Source organism: Sapajus apella, unplaced genomic scaffold (assembly GCF_009761245.1).
Source record: "Sapajus apella isolate SASKATOON/1434 unplaced genomic scaffold, GSC_monkey_1.0 scaffold7, whole genome shotgun sequence".
NCBI lineage: Eukaryota > Metazoa > Chordata > Mammalia > Primates > Cebidae > Sapajus > Sapajus apella.
The window spans coordinates 1,221,296-1,237,484 of NW_022436947.1; the positions used below are offsets into that span (position 1 = coordinate 1,221,296).

General features: G+C 39.2%; 1 protein-coding gene across 6 annotated transcripts in view; it reads left to right on the forward strand.

The window, feature by feature from the left end:
• BRAF (B-Raf proto-oncogene, serine/threonine kinase) overlaps positions 1-16,189 on the forward strand; it is a 204,611-nt gene that overhangs the window by 180,742 nt on the left and 7,680 nt on the right. For 4 of the 6 annotated variants that reach the window (XM_032275803.1, XM_032275798.1, XM_032275801.1 and 1 more), the window contains 2 exons: positions 1,880-2,014; positions 7,442-7,595. In XM_032275803.1, coding sequence (XP_032131694.1) covers positions 1,880-2,014; positions 7,442-7,595 — 289 coding nt within the window. Of the gene's footprint in view, positions 1-1,879; positions 2,015-7,441; positions 8,705-16,189 lie in introns of those variants that run through there. The other 2 variants (XR_004268214.1, XM_032275799.1) reach the window with 2 other exon arrangements.

Genomic DNA, 16,189 nt, shown 5'->3' on the forward strand with positions numbered 1-16,189 from the left:
AAAGGTTAATAACCATACAAGGCAATAAATAATTATCATAGCTAGTGGTGGGAAGGAAGACCATTATTACTTCCACGTATGTAAAGAAAGGTATGATAAGCCTGGTTACCTTTCAGTTAGGCCTTGATTCATCTGGATTTCAGGTAGCTAGAGCAGGGTCAGAGAGGGCATTACAAGCAGAGTAGGAGCAACAGCAGTAAAAAAGTTAAAAGTAGCTTTGTATCGGTGTAGATTTCTCTACAAATCCTATTATCTCAGGCAAGTTAATTTATTTGAGCTTTGGATTCGTTATCTGTAAAATGGGATCAATACCAACCTTGTAGAATTCTTTTTTTGAGGATTAAATTAGATGACATCTAGTATCCAAATGTCCCAAACTTTTTGGCCTTTCAGGGCTACCTTTTCCATTGATAGCCAAGTAAGAATACCTGAATTGCTGTCCATAATATATGACTATAGGCACTCCAGATCCTTTCTCTCAACTTAGAAGACCTCTGTTTGAAGTGCTTTACATTCTTCTGGGTGTTGCTTATCACCTGTTGCTCCAAGGTATTATTCCAGGTTGTGCTCCCAGAATTCTTTTTTTTTTTTCTTTTTTTTTTTTGAGACGGAGTTTTGCTCTTGTTACCCAGGCTGGAGCACAATGGCGCGATCTCGGCTCACCGCAACCTCCGCCTCCTGTGTTCAGGCAATTCTCCTGCCTCAGCCTCCTGAGCAATTGGGATTACAGGCACGTAGAGACGGGGTTTCACCATGTTGACCGGGATGGTCTCGATCTCTTGACCTCGTGATGCACCTGCCTCTGCCTCCCAAAGTGCTGGGATTACAGGCATGAGCGGGCGAGCTCCCAGAATTCTAAGACTGCTATCTTCCATTAAAATGATGATGATACGATGGTGTGGCTTCAGTAGGGGGCATTGTGGAAGAAAACTGTTCTCTCCTCAATTCAGTATCTCTTTCCAAGGTACATCTTTAACCTCTACCATATAGAGACCACATTGCAATCAAAGCTTTACTAAAGGCTGGCAGTGAAGAGTCATTACAGCAGCAAACAGGAAATAACACAATATATCAAGCTTGACCATTTCTAAAATTCATCAGCTCTGCCCTCTAGCAGGGATCTCTTACAGACTTTCTCCACTTTAGCCTCTACTCTGCCCCTGTTGGACCTATTCCCGCTAAGATCAAAAGCCCTTCTCTCAGGCTGTCCTCCCTGAGTCTCAAGACTCCTAACATCTATCTCTGCCTGCCCTCAAAAGAGGCAAAATATTAGGAAATTAAGAAATTAGAAAAAATTCTAAATCTCTGAACCCAGGGAAGACAAGCCTTTTTACTTCATTAAACAGAAGATTTTAGCTCCTAATGGCTTCTCCTTCCCTCCTCTGGGGTAGGAAACCAAATGGCCCATTAGTGTTTCCACAATAAAAGGGCTTAAAATGCAGATGGCAAAACAACTGCGAAAATGTTAACCTCCTTGGTTTTCGCTACACATATATAAAGGGCTTACCACAATGTCCAACAACAAGATGTGCTGAATAAATATATTTTTTTAAAGAAGAGGCACTGTCAGATCTGTTTTAGATGGTTACCCTGTGAGTGGGAAAATGGACTGGATAAGGAGAGATCAAAAGCAGGGGAGCAATTAGAGAACTTTTGCCACGGTCCAGGGATCATGAAGATTTGAGCTTGCAGCTACTTGTGTGGGTTCCCCACAATCATGATGTGGCATTAGTTTTTTATAACATTCTCTTGAGGTGTAATACATACATCGTAAGCTGTAAGTGCACAATTTATTGTGTTTTCAGTGAATGTGAAGTATATTTTTCAACTTGTTTACAAGGTTGAATTATTTGCCTTTTTTTTTTTTCTCTCTTTCCAGATAATTTTCATGGTGGGACGAGGATACCTATCTCCAGATCTCAGTAAGGTACGGAGTAACTGTCCAAAAGCCATGAAGAGATTAATGGCAGAGTGCCTCAAAAAGAAAAGAGATGAGAGACCACTCTTTCCACAAGTAAGAGAAAGCTTCATGCTACCCAAAAGAACAGACTAATATTTATAGACAGATTTCTGAGCACTTTTTTGGGCACACAGTCTGTATTTCATGAGTTTGGATTCTATGTGCAGACTCCAGACAAGTAAACACATTAAGATGGTTTCATGAGGGTTGAGCATTGGTACACCTAGAAATTTGGGGTCCCAATACAAAATATTCAGAAAGACTTTGCATTTATCAGGCGTTCTCAGACTTCTCAGTCTTTGAACCCTTTTACACATTTAAAAATTATTGAAGAGCTCTACCTACACTTGTAAAATAACGACAGTAAAAAAGGCAATAATGTCTTAATTGTTATTACAAAAATAGTTTGACTTCGTGGTTACCCTGGTGGTCCACAGACCAGATTTTGTGAACCAGTCACTGCTTTATTTCTTCTTAGTGGTAAAATAAAGATTCTAAGCTTTCCTTTAATACTAGGTCTTTTTGAGGGGCATTTCCGCATGGGCACAAAAAAGAAAAGGCAGTAAGGTAGTTGTCAGCTCAACCTGCCTTTACCTAACTCTTGATAACTCATTGCTTTTTTTTAATTCCATACTGGAAAGATAAAGCCTTAAGTTAGTAAGTCTCACAAAGAACTGTAACTAAGGCCAGGCACAGTGACTCACACCTATAATCCCAGCACTTTGAGAGGCCAAGGGGGGCAGATCACCTGAGGTCAGGAGTTCAAGACCAGCCTGGCCAACATGGTGAAACCCCATCTCTACGTAAATACAAAAATTCTCTGGGCATGGTGGCAGGAGCCTGTAATCCCAGCTACCTGTGAGACTGAGGCATGAGAATCGCTTGAACCCAGGAGGTGGAGGCTGCAGTGAGCTGAGATCACGCCACTGCACTCCAGCCAGGGCAACAGAGCGAGGCTCTGTCTCCAAAAAAAAAACCGCACAACTATAACTAAATACCTCAACTAGCTTACAGAGTTAAGCTGTAGTAGATATTGTAATATAAATGCAGTGTTTTCTGATACTTAGGGAGCTCCTGATAGCACTGGGTAAATATTCCTTGGTCTGGACACAATGGCTCATACCTGTAATCCCAGCACTTTGGGAGGCTGAGGCAAGCAGATCACGAGGTCAGGAGTTTGAGACCAGCTTGGCCAACATGGTGAAACCCTATGTCTACTAAAAATATTAATATTAGCCAGGCGTGGTGGCAGGAGCCTGTGAATCCAGCTACTTGGGAGGCTGAGACGGAGAATTGCTTGAACCCAGGAGGTGAAGGTTGCAGTTAGCCGAGATTGCGCCACTGTACTCCAGCTTGGGCAACCGAGTGAGACTCTGTCTCAAAAAAAAAAAAAAAGCCTTGATAAATCAATAAATCAGTACAGTTTCTAGTGAGAAGTCCTGTCTCCAATAGTAACCCTGCTACCATAATTACTGGAGTGTTCATTTATGAACTCTTAGGCCTTTGAATACCCAGTCCTAGCTAACTCAGACAGAAGTCACTGTTAAGGAATGAGATTCACTCATCCTTTATTTTTAAATCTAAAAAATTTTATTCTTCTCTAAAGAATTAAAGAAGATAGAATTGATGGTTTTAACAAGTCTCTCAGGCTGTTGCCTAAGAGAAGAAAAGGGAAGCTAAGTGATTGGGTGGGTAGATGTAAGTTTCATTTACCAGGGTGTGAAGTTACTGTTCCTTTGAGGAAGAGTTTTTATTTTTTGTTTTGTTTGTTTGTTTGTTTGTTTTCTAAGTCAGGAAACCTCTGGGTTGAGCCTGTCCTGATGAGAGACCAGTGCTGCATGACCCTGTCCCATGTTCTCTTTTCACATCATAGTGCTCAGGTTTCTTAGCATGGTTGATTGACATTAATAATGCAAAGTACATCCTTAGGCCCACTTTTTAAATGATATTAAAAGGGGCAAAATGCTTAACTCATACTTCTAATTATAACATTTCATTAATTACGTGGTTTCAGAAAAGGAAGTCCATATATGAACTTTCCAGATTATTGGAGGCTATCCCTTTTGTGTTATTTTAAGATTTTTATTACAGGATCTTTTCACACCATACTGTTATGTGCCACATAAATTGTATATGGCTAAAGATCTATATGTTTTAAAAAAAAAAAACTATAAAATATGAAATCATTTTTATAGTTTTGATGTAGAAAAGACTTTCTTAATAGACAAAATTCAGAAGGTATACAGGAAAAAATTAGCAGATGTGAGTATGTTAAAAATTTTTTAACTTCTATATAGAAAAATAACATTGAAAGATAAAGAGAATAATTGTAGCATATAGAACAAAAAGCAAATGTTTATAATATACAAAGGACTCCTACAAATCAATAAGTAAAAGACAATCAATAGAAAATGGGCAAAGAGAATATGAAAGGTGATTCACGTAAGAAATACAAATAGTGAATGAACCTAGGAAAAGGTGTAAAGATTTCCATGGCAGTCAGTAAAATGCAAAGACACACAACAGTGAAATACATTTTAATTTTGCCTCTCAGGTTGGTAATATCCAGCACTGGTAACAATGGTGGGAAGTGAGGAAGAGCATACTTTCTAAAATTTTAAAGATTTGGTGGCAGTATAAATTGTTCAGCATTTTGGAAGAACTTGGTAGAATCCATAAATTCAAAATAATTCTAAAAATCTGTGCTTTATAACCTATTTTGTTAAGTATTCAGATATATATAACAATGTTTACTATAATAAGAAAAAAAGACACTAAGAGTAAGTTAGATTTGTATTGATGACATGGATATTGGTGAGAGAAAAAGAAGACAAAACAGAAAACAAAATGTAGTATGATACCTTTTTTTTTTTTTTTTTTTTTAAATAGGGAAGGTCTGTTCTGTTGCCCAGGCTGGAGTGCAGTAATATGATCATAGCCCACTGTAGCCTCAAACTGCTGGGGTCAAGCAATCCTCTCACCTCAGCCTCCCAAGTAGCTGGTACTGCAGGTGCTCAGGACCACACCCAACTAATTTTCTTTTTGGTTTTTGGGTTTGTTTATTTTTTTAATAAACATAGAGTCTCACTATATTGCCCAGGCTGGTCTTGAACTCCGGGGCTCAAGTGATCCTCTTGCCTCGGCCTGCCAAAGTGCTAGGATTACAGGCATGAGCCCCAGTGCCCAGCCCAATACTTTAAAAGGTTGTACAAGTAGGCTCTATTTTCATACATTAAAAAGTTACAGAAGAGGCTGGACATGGTGACTCACACCTGTAATCCCAGCACTTTAGGAGGCCGAGGTGGGCAGATCACCTGAGGTCAGGAGTTCGAGACTAGCCTGGGTAACATTGTGAAACCCCATCTGTACTGAAAATACAAAATTAGCCAGGTATGGTGGCTTACGCCTGTGATCCCAGCTACTTGGGAGGCTGAGGCAGGCGAATCGCTGGAACCTGGGAGGCAGAGGTTGCAGTGAGCTGAGATTGTGTCACTGCACTCCAGCCTGGGCAATAGAGTAACACTCCGTCTCAAAAAAAAAAAAAAAAAGATACAGAAGCAAGTATAGACTCTTAACAGTGGTTATCCCTGGAGGGCAGGATTTAAGAGCCTTGTACTCTTTATACATTTCTATAGTATTTTAATTTTTATTTGCATGCTATACTTGAAATTTAAAATTTTTTGTAACTGCTTCTTTGTCATGTATTAATCATCATAAAGATTACTTTTTTAAAAAAGTTTAACTTTAAAAAAATTTTCGGCCGAATGTGGTGGCTCACGCCTGTAATCCCAGCACTTTGGAAGGCCGAGGCAGGAGGATCACCTGAGGTCAGGAGTTTGAGACCAGCCTGGCAAACATGGTGAAACCCCGTCTTTATTAAAAATACAAAAATTAGCCGGGCATGGTGGTGGGTGCCTGTAATCCCAGCCACTCGGGAGGCTGAGACAGGAGAATCACTTGAACCGGGGAGGTGGAGGTTGCAGTGAGCTGAGATCACACCACTGCACTCCAGCCTGGGCAACAAAGAGTGAAACTCCATCTGAAAAAAAAAAAAAATTTCGGCCAGGCCAATGGCTCATGTCTGTAATCCCAGCACTTTGGGAGTCCAAGGCAGGCAGATCACCTGGGGTTAGAAGTTTGAGACCAGCCTAGCCAAAATGGCGAAACCCCATGTTCAGTCTCTACTAAAATACAAAAAATTAGCTGGGTGTGGTGGTGTACACCGTAATCCTAGCTACTCGGGAAGCTGTGGCAGGAGAATCGATTGAACCCAGGAAGCGGAGGTTGCAGTGAGCCGAGATTGCACCACTGCATTCCAGCCTGGGTGACGAGCAAGACTCTGTCTCAAAAAAAAAAAAAAAAAATTGGTAGATCAGGACAATAACAGGTAATAATAATAGCTGCTGAAGTTTTGTTGAGTATTTATTATAGGCCAGGCATTATGCCAAGCCCTTTAAACACATGTTTCCTGATTATGAACATGCATTATCATGCCATATGCCTTCAAGGATATAACCTGTTTCTTTATACCTTAAAATATGTTTATTTCTACATTTTATGTAGAGTTCTCCTGTCTTTGCGCTTGGGTTGTCACCTGTCAGTTCTCAGGTGCTACTATCACTCTAGGTCCCTGCGGTTCTGCTTTTAATTAAGTGTATGTAGCCAGGCACAGGGGCTCACGCCTGTAATCCTAGCACTTTGGGAGGCCGAGGCGAGTGGATCACGAGGTCAGGAGATCGAGACCGTCCTGGCTAACATGATGAAACCCTGTCTCTACTAAAAATACAAAAAAAAAAAAAAAAAAAAATCAGCCAGGCGTGGTAGCATGCACCTGTAGTCCCAGCTACTCAGGAGGCTGAGGCAGGAGAATTCCTTGAACCCAGGAGGTGGAGGTTGCAGTGAGCCAAGATTGCACCACTGCACTCCAGCCTGGGCAACAGAGCAAGACTCTGTCTCAAAAAAAAAAATTAGGTGTATGTAAAACATTGCTAGGTTTCTTTAAAGGGCAAGTAGCTGTGGTAGTTCTGTTTAGAGATAGTCATATAGTGCTTTGCTTTACTTATTTATGCTCTATCTTCTTCCCAAAAGAGACTTGTGGTCTGTAACAAAAAGGTATAAAATTTGTTTTAAATTTCTATTATTTACTGTTTCCAGACTAACAAATGATCTAAAATATAAATAAAAGTTAACTGTGAATTACTCTCCCGATTTAATTTACAGAGATAATTTTCTTTTTAAGAAAAAATACCAGTTTTGTTACATATATTTTTGCAAGCATTTATGACAATACTGAAAACTGTGTAAGATTTCAGGCGCTTTCTGGTAAAGTGTGATGGGACTTTTAAAAATTTATGCCACCCAGATTTTCATTCTTCTTTCTGTTTTTTCTTTTTCTTTTCTTCTTTCTTTTTTTTTTCTTTTTTCTTTATTTCTTTTATTTTTTTTATTTTTTTTTTCTTTTTTCTTTTTTTTTTTTTGTAGATTCTCGCCTCTATTGAGCTGCTGGCCCGCTCATTGCCAAAAATTCACCGCAGTGCATCAGAACCCTCCTTGAATCGGGCTGGTTTCCAAACAGAGGATTTTAGTCTATATGCTTGTGCTTCTCCAAAAACACCCATCCAGGCAGGGGGATATGGTGCGTTTCCTGTCCACTGAAACAAATGAGTGAGAGAGTGCAGGAGAGTAGCAACAAAAAGAAAATAAATGAATATATGTTTGCTTATATGTTAAACTGAATAAAATATTCTTTTTTTAAGGTAAACCAAAGAACACTTGTGTGGTTAAAGACTAGATGTAATTTTTCCCCAAACTAAAATTTATACTTAACATTGGATTTTTAACATCCAAGGGTTAAAATACATGGACATTGCTAAAAATTGGCAGTGCCTCTTCTAGAGGCTTTACTTTCTGTTCCTGGTTTCTTTTGTTCACTTGGTTATTTTAAGTATTAAACTTCAGTTTTTCTCATGCGACTTTTGTTACTAGCTATCACATGTCCGCTAGGGACTCCAGAAGAAGAGCATACCTGTTCCTATGTTTGCAGGTGGGAAGTTGTCAGTAGGTTAACCTGGGTTAGATAAGGCAAACTGAGCAGATCTAATTTAGGAAGTCACTAGAATTTAATAATTCTATTTTTATTCTTAATACTTTTTCTATAATTCTTTTTATAACAGTTTGGAAAATGTGGTTGTCCTTTATTTCCTTGAAGCAATAAACTAAATTTATTTTTATAAATTGTGAGTGCAGGTGACCAAAAATACTGCTGAGAAGTGGCATGTTTGACATGAGTAAAATGTCTTAGCTTTGGATTTTTAGTGGGAAAATGTTATAAATTGGAGTTCTTTTTAAATAACTTTTTTTAAAATACATTAAAGATGTCTTGCTCACGTAGAAGTCAAACTTCATTGCAAGTGCATTGTCCCCTTTCCACTTAATCCCTCCCCTGCAAAAAATCTTCACAGAATTCTGTGAGAACTTTTAGGTTTGTTTTTCTTTCAGATAATTGTAGTTGCCAAACACCAGGTAATAGATTTTTTCAAGCGATTATTAGATTATTCTTACCTCTCATAATGCATATTTTAGTAATCACCTTATCATTGTGTCTCATGAAATTTCTGTCCTCCATATATTCTTTGACCAGCAAGATTCTACTTATGATGAAAGAATGCTGTTCTCCTTTTTGCATTCCATGGTATGAAGTATTTGTTAGTACTCTCTAATACTTATACTTTGTTGTATAGAAAATGACTCTAATGTGGTGGTCAGTGTATTCTTATTGTGATTCAGATGGAATCAAAAATAGAAAGCAACAGCATGTGGTCCTATCAAAGATTTGGCCATCTCTACTTCATTGTCAGCCTCTTAACTATATCTTCACTTACTCAATTTAATTTTGTCATGATTTTTAAATGTAGCCAACAGTTAGTTCAGTGTTCTTCCAGTCAACAGATATCTGTATTGATGCCTTTTTGAGGTCAATAAAGAACAAAATTGACAAGACTTTAAATTAATGATAATTTAGTTTTTAAGTACCCACAAATAAATTTTTTAAACATTTTCTTTATTTGAATAGTTAGATGTCATTCAGGAAAATCACTATTTATGGCAAACCTTTAACCCCTCATTTGGGTAGCTTAAGATAAGTAATGCCATTATGATTTCAGAACTGATTTATGACTTTCAGTTTAGTTAAGAAAATGAGCCAGGCGTGGTGGTTCACGCCTGTAATCCCAGCACTTTGGGAGGCCAAGGCAGGCGGATCACCTGAGGTCAGGAGTTCAAGACCGGCGTGACTAACATGGTGAAACTCCATCTCTACTAAAAGTACAAAAATTAGCCTGGCGTAGTGGTGGGTCCTTGTGATCCCAGCTACTCAGGAGGCTGAGGCAGGAGAATCACTTGAACCCAGGAGGCAGAGGTTGCAGTGAGCTGAGATTGTGCCATTGCACTCCAGCCTGGGTGACAGAGCAAGACTTCGTCTCAAAAAAAAGAAAAGGAACGATTCTCATATTTTAGAAGTGAGACTAAGAAAGGAATAAGGACTTGTAACTACTGGAAAATATCAAAGTATATGATTTTTAAATCCTCCAGTGGCACTAAAGATGTGATTATTAGTAATTGTTAAATAGAGTTTTATTCATTCACAAACAGAAGACTACTAGCAGACATGTAACAAAGTTTTTACAAAATTGACTTTCTCTGTGGAATGCTCCAGAGGTTTGGCCATTTTGGGGCACAAAGTTAAGGGATCTGTTTATTAATAGAGCTCTTTCTATAATTTCCCAGCATACCTGCCTCACTGTTCCCTTCCTTTTTTGTTCACTCTTTTTCTTCTCAATGCCAATCCTGCCTAGGCTCCCATCACCTGCATCTGATGCCTTTCCTTTCTTTACTAGCCACCTTTGCAATGGGGCATGGATAAACTCTGTAGAGCTGCTCAGAAACTCATTGTCCCATCCTGTAGCCAGTAAGAGATTCCTCCAAAGTATCACAGAGTAATTCTACACTCCCTTCCAAATTAGACCCATTGGAAATGTTGGTAAAAGGACATTAAAAATGTGACAGGTGACCTGTTTAGCTAACATCGATCTAGAGAAATAGGAAGCAGTAAAATTAAATGTTTACTTTTCAGGTTCAGTTATATTTGTTCTTGGGTTTTGTTTTATAGTGAGTTTTAAATATATTCTCCAAATAAAAACATTTTTTTAACCTACATAGAGTTACTCCTTGACTAAGTAATTGAAACAAAAGAACATTTGTTCTTTTGTTACTGCTTTTTTCCTAAAGCCTGAGCCCTCATATATTTTTTTTAATTAAAATTGATTTCCTTCTTCAGTTAGGAGGCCTTTTTTATAAAATTTGTTTTACATTTTAAATGTTTTACTAATCATGAGGAAAAAAATCTATTATTTTAAATATTTTTGGGATCACAGTGTGTAATCAGATGCTTCCAGTTTATTTATTTTCAGGTATTATACTAGCCATTTAATCTTTTTTGTTTATTTTCTTCTTGCCCCTGAGATGGCATTTACTAGCCATTTAGATACTAAACTCTAATAATTCAATAGTTAAATTGTCCTCTGTAAAGCAGTGGCTATTTAATATGTCAGCTTAAATGACTTTTCCCTCAAGTGAGTCACTCTCAGTTTAAGAAAATTATATGCCTTTTTAAAAAATACTATGAAGGCCGGGCACGGTGGCTCAAGCCTGTAATCCCAGCACTGTGGGAGGCCGAGGCGGGTGGATCATGAGGTCAAGAGATCGAGACCATCCTGGTCAACATGGTGAAACTCCGTCTCTACTAAAAATACAAAAAAAAATTAGCTGGGCATGGTGGCACATGCCTGTAATCCCAGCGACTCAGGAGGCTGGGGCAGGAGAATTGCCTGAACCCAGGAGGCAAAGGTTGCGGTGAGCCGAGATCGTGCCATTGCACTCCGGCCCGGGTAACAAGAGCGAAACTCCGTCTCAAAAAAAAAAAAAAAAAAAAAAAAAAAATACTATGAAATGGTACTTCATGACAGAAACATTTTATCAGTTACAGTCTTATTTGATTGAAAATCATTGAGCATTTCTGTAGAACTTTTTATTTTACTAAATATTTCATCTCTCCTGTGACTGTTTTGTCAGAATTTAAAAGACCCAATGTGTCTATGCCAGAATGTTTCTCATCCATTTGAAACTGCTGGTCCAGACATCATAGCTCATACCTGTAATCCTAGCACGTTTGGAAGCCAAGGTGGGCAGATTGCATGAGCCCCGGGGTTTGAGACCAGCCTGGACAACATGGCAAAATCCTGTCTCTTCCAAAACTAATTTTAAATTAGCCAAGCTTAGTGGTGAACGACTGTAGTCCCAGCCACTCGGGAGGATCACTTGAACCTGGGGGGCAGAGGCTGCAGTGAGCCTTCGTCATGCCACTGCACTCCAGCCTGGGCAGCAAAGCAAAACCCTATCTCAAAAAAAGAAAAGAAACTACTTGAAAGTCATGACAAAGAATGTCAGGAGGGGACTTACTCTGGCTTCAGTTGACTTTCTCCTTAAATGTCAAGTAGTGATTTATTTGGGTAAGAAGTAACCTACTATATTTTTCATAACATACTTTAAGGAATTTACCAAATTCTGTGTATAATGGCCATTAAAAATATACTCAATTCTGGAATAAAGGGTAGTTAGTAATATTTTTAACTACTTAATAGAGTCCTTAGCTTTCACATAAATCATGACATTTGAGGTGTCTAAAATCACAGGGTCTTATTTTTTGTTTGTTTTTCTATTTTGTTTTTTTTTGGGGGGGTGGGGTTGTTTGTTTGTTGAGTCTTCCCAATTGTTCTCTGCTCTTTTCCTAAATAAAGTTGAAAATACATGGCCAGGTGCAGTGGCTGTAATACCAGCCCTTTGAGAGACCAGGGCAGGTAGATCAGTTGAGGCCAGTTAGAGACAGACCTGGCCAACATGGTGAAACCCCGTCTCTATTAAAAATACAAAAATTAGCTGGGCCTGGTGGTGAGCCTGTAGTCCAGCTACTTGGGAGACTGAGGCACAAGAATGAGGCACAAGAACCCAGGAGGTGGAGGTTGCAGTAAGCCAAGACTGCACCACTGCACTCCAGCCTGGGTGATAGAGCTGAGACTCTGTCTCAAAAAAAAAAAAAAAAAAGAAAATATTTCAATATGACCTCAAATTGATTTTTTTTAATCAATTACTATACCAAGATTTTTTTTAAGGCACAAAATAGGTATTTCACTTCAAATAACTTCACACAAGCAGAGTTGGCTCTTCAAATAAAGTCAAGTAGGAAGTATAATAGTAGAGACTTCTAGATATGCAAGAAGGAATAATTAAGAAACTTTTTCCAAAAGCAGATTCATCACCTGTTACTCCCATGTTTTTCTTGAATTCTCCATGATTTTAGGGACATTTTAAGTGTCTTATTTTATTGATTTCTAAACTATGGATTCTTTTTTTTTTTTTCCGGAACCCTAAGTGTGACTATGAAAAGGACTGCATTCTATTAGAAGCACTAGACTTGGCTGGGCGCAGTGGCTCACGCCTGTAATCCCAGCACTTTGGGAGGCTGAGGTGGGCGGATCACAAGGTCAGGAGCTTGAGACCAGCCTGGCCAACATGGTGAAACTCTGTCTCTACTAAAATTACAAAAAATTAGCCTGGTGTGATGGCTTGCATCTATAAGCCCAGCTACTCTGGAGGCTGAGGCAGGAGAATCGCTTGAACCTGGAAGGCAGAGGTTGCAATGAGCCAATGTCCATCTCAAGGGGAAAAAAAAATAGAAACTGCATTCTGTTAGAAGCACTAGAAGCACTAGACTGTTTCTTTCTTTTCTTTTCTTTTTTTTTTTTTTTTTTTGAGACAGAGTTTGCTCTGTCACCCAGGCTGGAGTACAGTGGCGCAATCTCAGCTCACTGCAACATCCACCTCCCAGGTTCAAGCGATTCTCCTGCCTCAGCCTCCCAAGTAGCTGGGATAACAAGCACCCACCACCACACCGGGTAATTTCTGTTTTTTGTTTTTTGGTTTTTTTTTAGTACAGACAGGGTTTAACCATCTTGGCCAGGCTGGTCTTGAACTCCTGACCTCATGACCCTCCCACCTCGGCCTTCCAAAGTGCTGGGATTACAGGCATGAGCCATCACACCTCAACTAGAAGCACTAGACTTTTGATAGAGTGATCTTTAGTGTTTGCTTTGTTTGTATTTGATTTGGAGTTTGTTGATAAGATTTTGTTCTTTATGGAGTTGTTTGGTTTTTATTTCTAATTTTTCTTTTTCTTTTTTTTTGTTTTGCACACAGAAAATGATTCGATTCCAATGCGTTATTTCTATTTTTATTTCTAGACAATCTCACTTTGTCATTCAGGCTGGAGGGCAGTGGCGCAATCTCACCACCACACCTGGGTAATTTTTTTGTTTTTGTTTTTGGTGGTGGTGGTGGTGGTGGTTTTTTAGACAGTCTCATTCTGTTAGGCTGGAGTGCAGTGGTGTGATCTTGGCTTACTGCAATCTCTGCCTCCCAGATTCAAGTGATTCTCCTGCCTCAGCCTCCTGAATAGCTAGAATTACAGGTATGCACCACCATACCTGGCTGGTTTTTTTTTTTTTTTTTTTTTTCTTTCAGTAGAGATAAGAGTTTCACCATATTGGCCAGACTGCTCTTGAATTTCTGACCTCAGGTGGTCTGCTCACCTCAGCCTCCCAAAGTGCTGGGATTACAGATGTAAGTCACTGTGCCTGGCCCTAATTTTTGTATTTTTTAGTAGAGACAGAGTTTAGCCATGTTGGCCAGGCTGGTCTCGAACTCCTGGCCTCAGGTGATCCAGCCCTGTGTGCCTCCCAAAGTGCTGGGATTATAGGCATGAGCCATCACGCTGACCTGGTTTTTAAGACTAATATTTAAGTTTGTGAAGTATAACACTTCAACAAAATGAAGTTTCTAATTGTTACAATGAATAGGAAACATTATCTGAAGTTTTTTGTGTCTGTGTTTTGTTTTTGAGACAGGGTCTTGTCACTCATGCTGCAGTGTAGTGGTACAATCCTGGCTCACTACAGCCTCAACCTCCTGGTCTCAAGTGATCCTCCCACTTCACCCTCCTATGTAGCTGGCACTGCAGGCATATGCCACCACACCCAACTGATTTTTTTTCCCTTTTTTTATTTTTGTAGAGACAGGGTCTCATTGTGTTGCCCTAACTGGTCTCAAACTCGTGGGCTCAAGCAATCCTGCTTCGGCCTCCTGAAGTGCTGGGATTACAAGCATGAACCACCATGCCCAACCTTACATGAAGATTTTTTTGTTTTTTTTTGAGACGGAGTTTCGCTCTTGTTACCCAGGCTGGAGTGCAATGGCGCGATCTCGGCTCACCGCAACCTCCGCCTCCTGGGTTCAGGCAATTCTCCTGTCTCAGCCTCCTGAGCAGCTGGGATTACAGGCACGCGCCACCATGCCCAGCTAATTTTTTGTAGCTTTAGTAGAGACGGGGTTTCAACGTGTTGACCAGGATGGTCTCGATCTCTTGACCTTGTGATCCACCCGCCTCGGCCTCCCAAAGTGCTGGGATTACAGGCTTGAGCCACCGCGCCTGGCTGAAGATTTTTTTAAAGTATTTTTTAATGCAGTATATAAAATTTGGCTTGGATATTAACATTTTCTGATATTTCTTTAATAGATGAATTCTAGCCATTTTTATAAAGATTTCTGTAAATCTTATTTTTACATTGACTTCCTTAATGAGATTTGGATTCTGCTAGATAGATGACTACTCATAAGAATGTTACAAGTAACTTTAAAGAAACATTAAAATCCTAAAAGTAGCAACCTTAAAATTATAAGTACTGAAACTGTAAGCAACAATAGTAAGAATGTTTGTATATTTCTAGTCTGTTACCATAATAGCCTCCTATGATTATACTCTAAATGTTTTACTCCCAAGGTCTCAGTAGTTTAATTTAGCCTTTTTTTTTTTTTAAAATCAGTGCCAAATTCCCCAATCCTTTTAACTTTAAATATGAGTGAATAATTCTTTTACCCTTTCTTGATCTTTGGACTCACAATAACTTAATTGCTTGTTAAAAGGAATCATACATGGAAAGAGATAGTATGACTGTCTGCAATTCCACTTGTAGTCATATTCAGATGGGAAAACAGTATTAATTACTGAAAGTTGTTTAGGGGACTGCTGGGTCTTGGAGTCAGCACTTGGGTTTGCATTTCTTCTCTGCAGTTTTCTGTATATGACCACCGTAAACCCCAGCTTCCTCATCTGTATAATAAAGATAATAGCATCTGCCTCCTCGGGTTATTATGAGGATTGGATGCAGATGTGTACAAGGCGATCAGTGAGGCAGTCAGTCACTAATACTATCAGCTTATAAAGCTGAGGATTCAGTCAGCCAGTCATTGGCAATCTGTTGTTTGTTGGGCTCTGCCAACGTTATTTAGCAACCAGTTGGAATCTGATAGCAGTCAGAAATTAAATAGGTTATTCTTGGGTTAAATAGTATATTCATACAAGTGATTGCTTGGATCCTCCTCAGAAGCTGCTATTGAAAAATAGTGGTATGCCTGACTAAATTCTGATAATTATCAGTTATTAACTAATCCTCAGAAATTAACTGTAGTGTATATAACAGGAACTGGCCTTTAGTTACAAGTAGAAACTATGGACAAAATGGTAGATGAAAAATAATGGCATGAAGCTATTATTTTTAGTGGCTTCAGTAAGTTGAAGGAACATGATACCACAAAAGTACTTTGTGGCTTAAAGAATTCCTTTTGCTGGCCATGCACAGTGGCTCACGCCTGTAATCCCAGCACTTTGGGAGTCCAAGGCAGGCGGATTACCTGAGGTCAGGAGTTCGAGAACAGCCTGACAAACATGGAGAAACCCCATCTCTACTAAAAATACAAAATAACCCAGGCATGTTGGCACGTGCCTGTAATCTCAGCTACTCGGGAGGCTGAGGCAGCAGAATCGCTTGAACCCAGGAGGCAGAGGTTGCAGTGAGCCGAGATCATGCCATTGCACTCCAGCCTGGGCAACAAGAATGAAACTGCTGATAATTACATTCAGTGACATGTGTCTACATTTAATATTTTGTTAGTTTGAAGGTAAAATTAACTAGAAAATAGGAGGTCTGGATTTTCTTTCTCTCTGTCAAATGTGTGATGTGGACAAATCATTTGACCTCTTAATCATAACTTTCGCAAAAT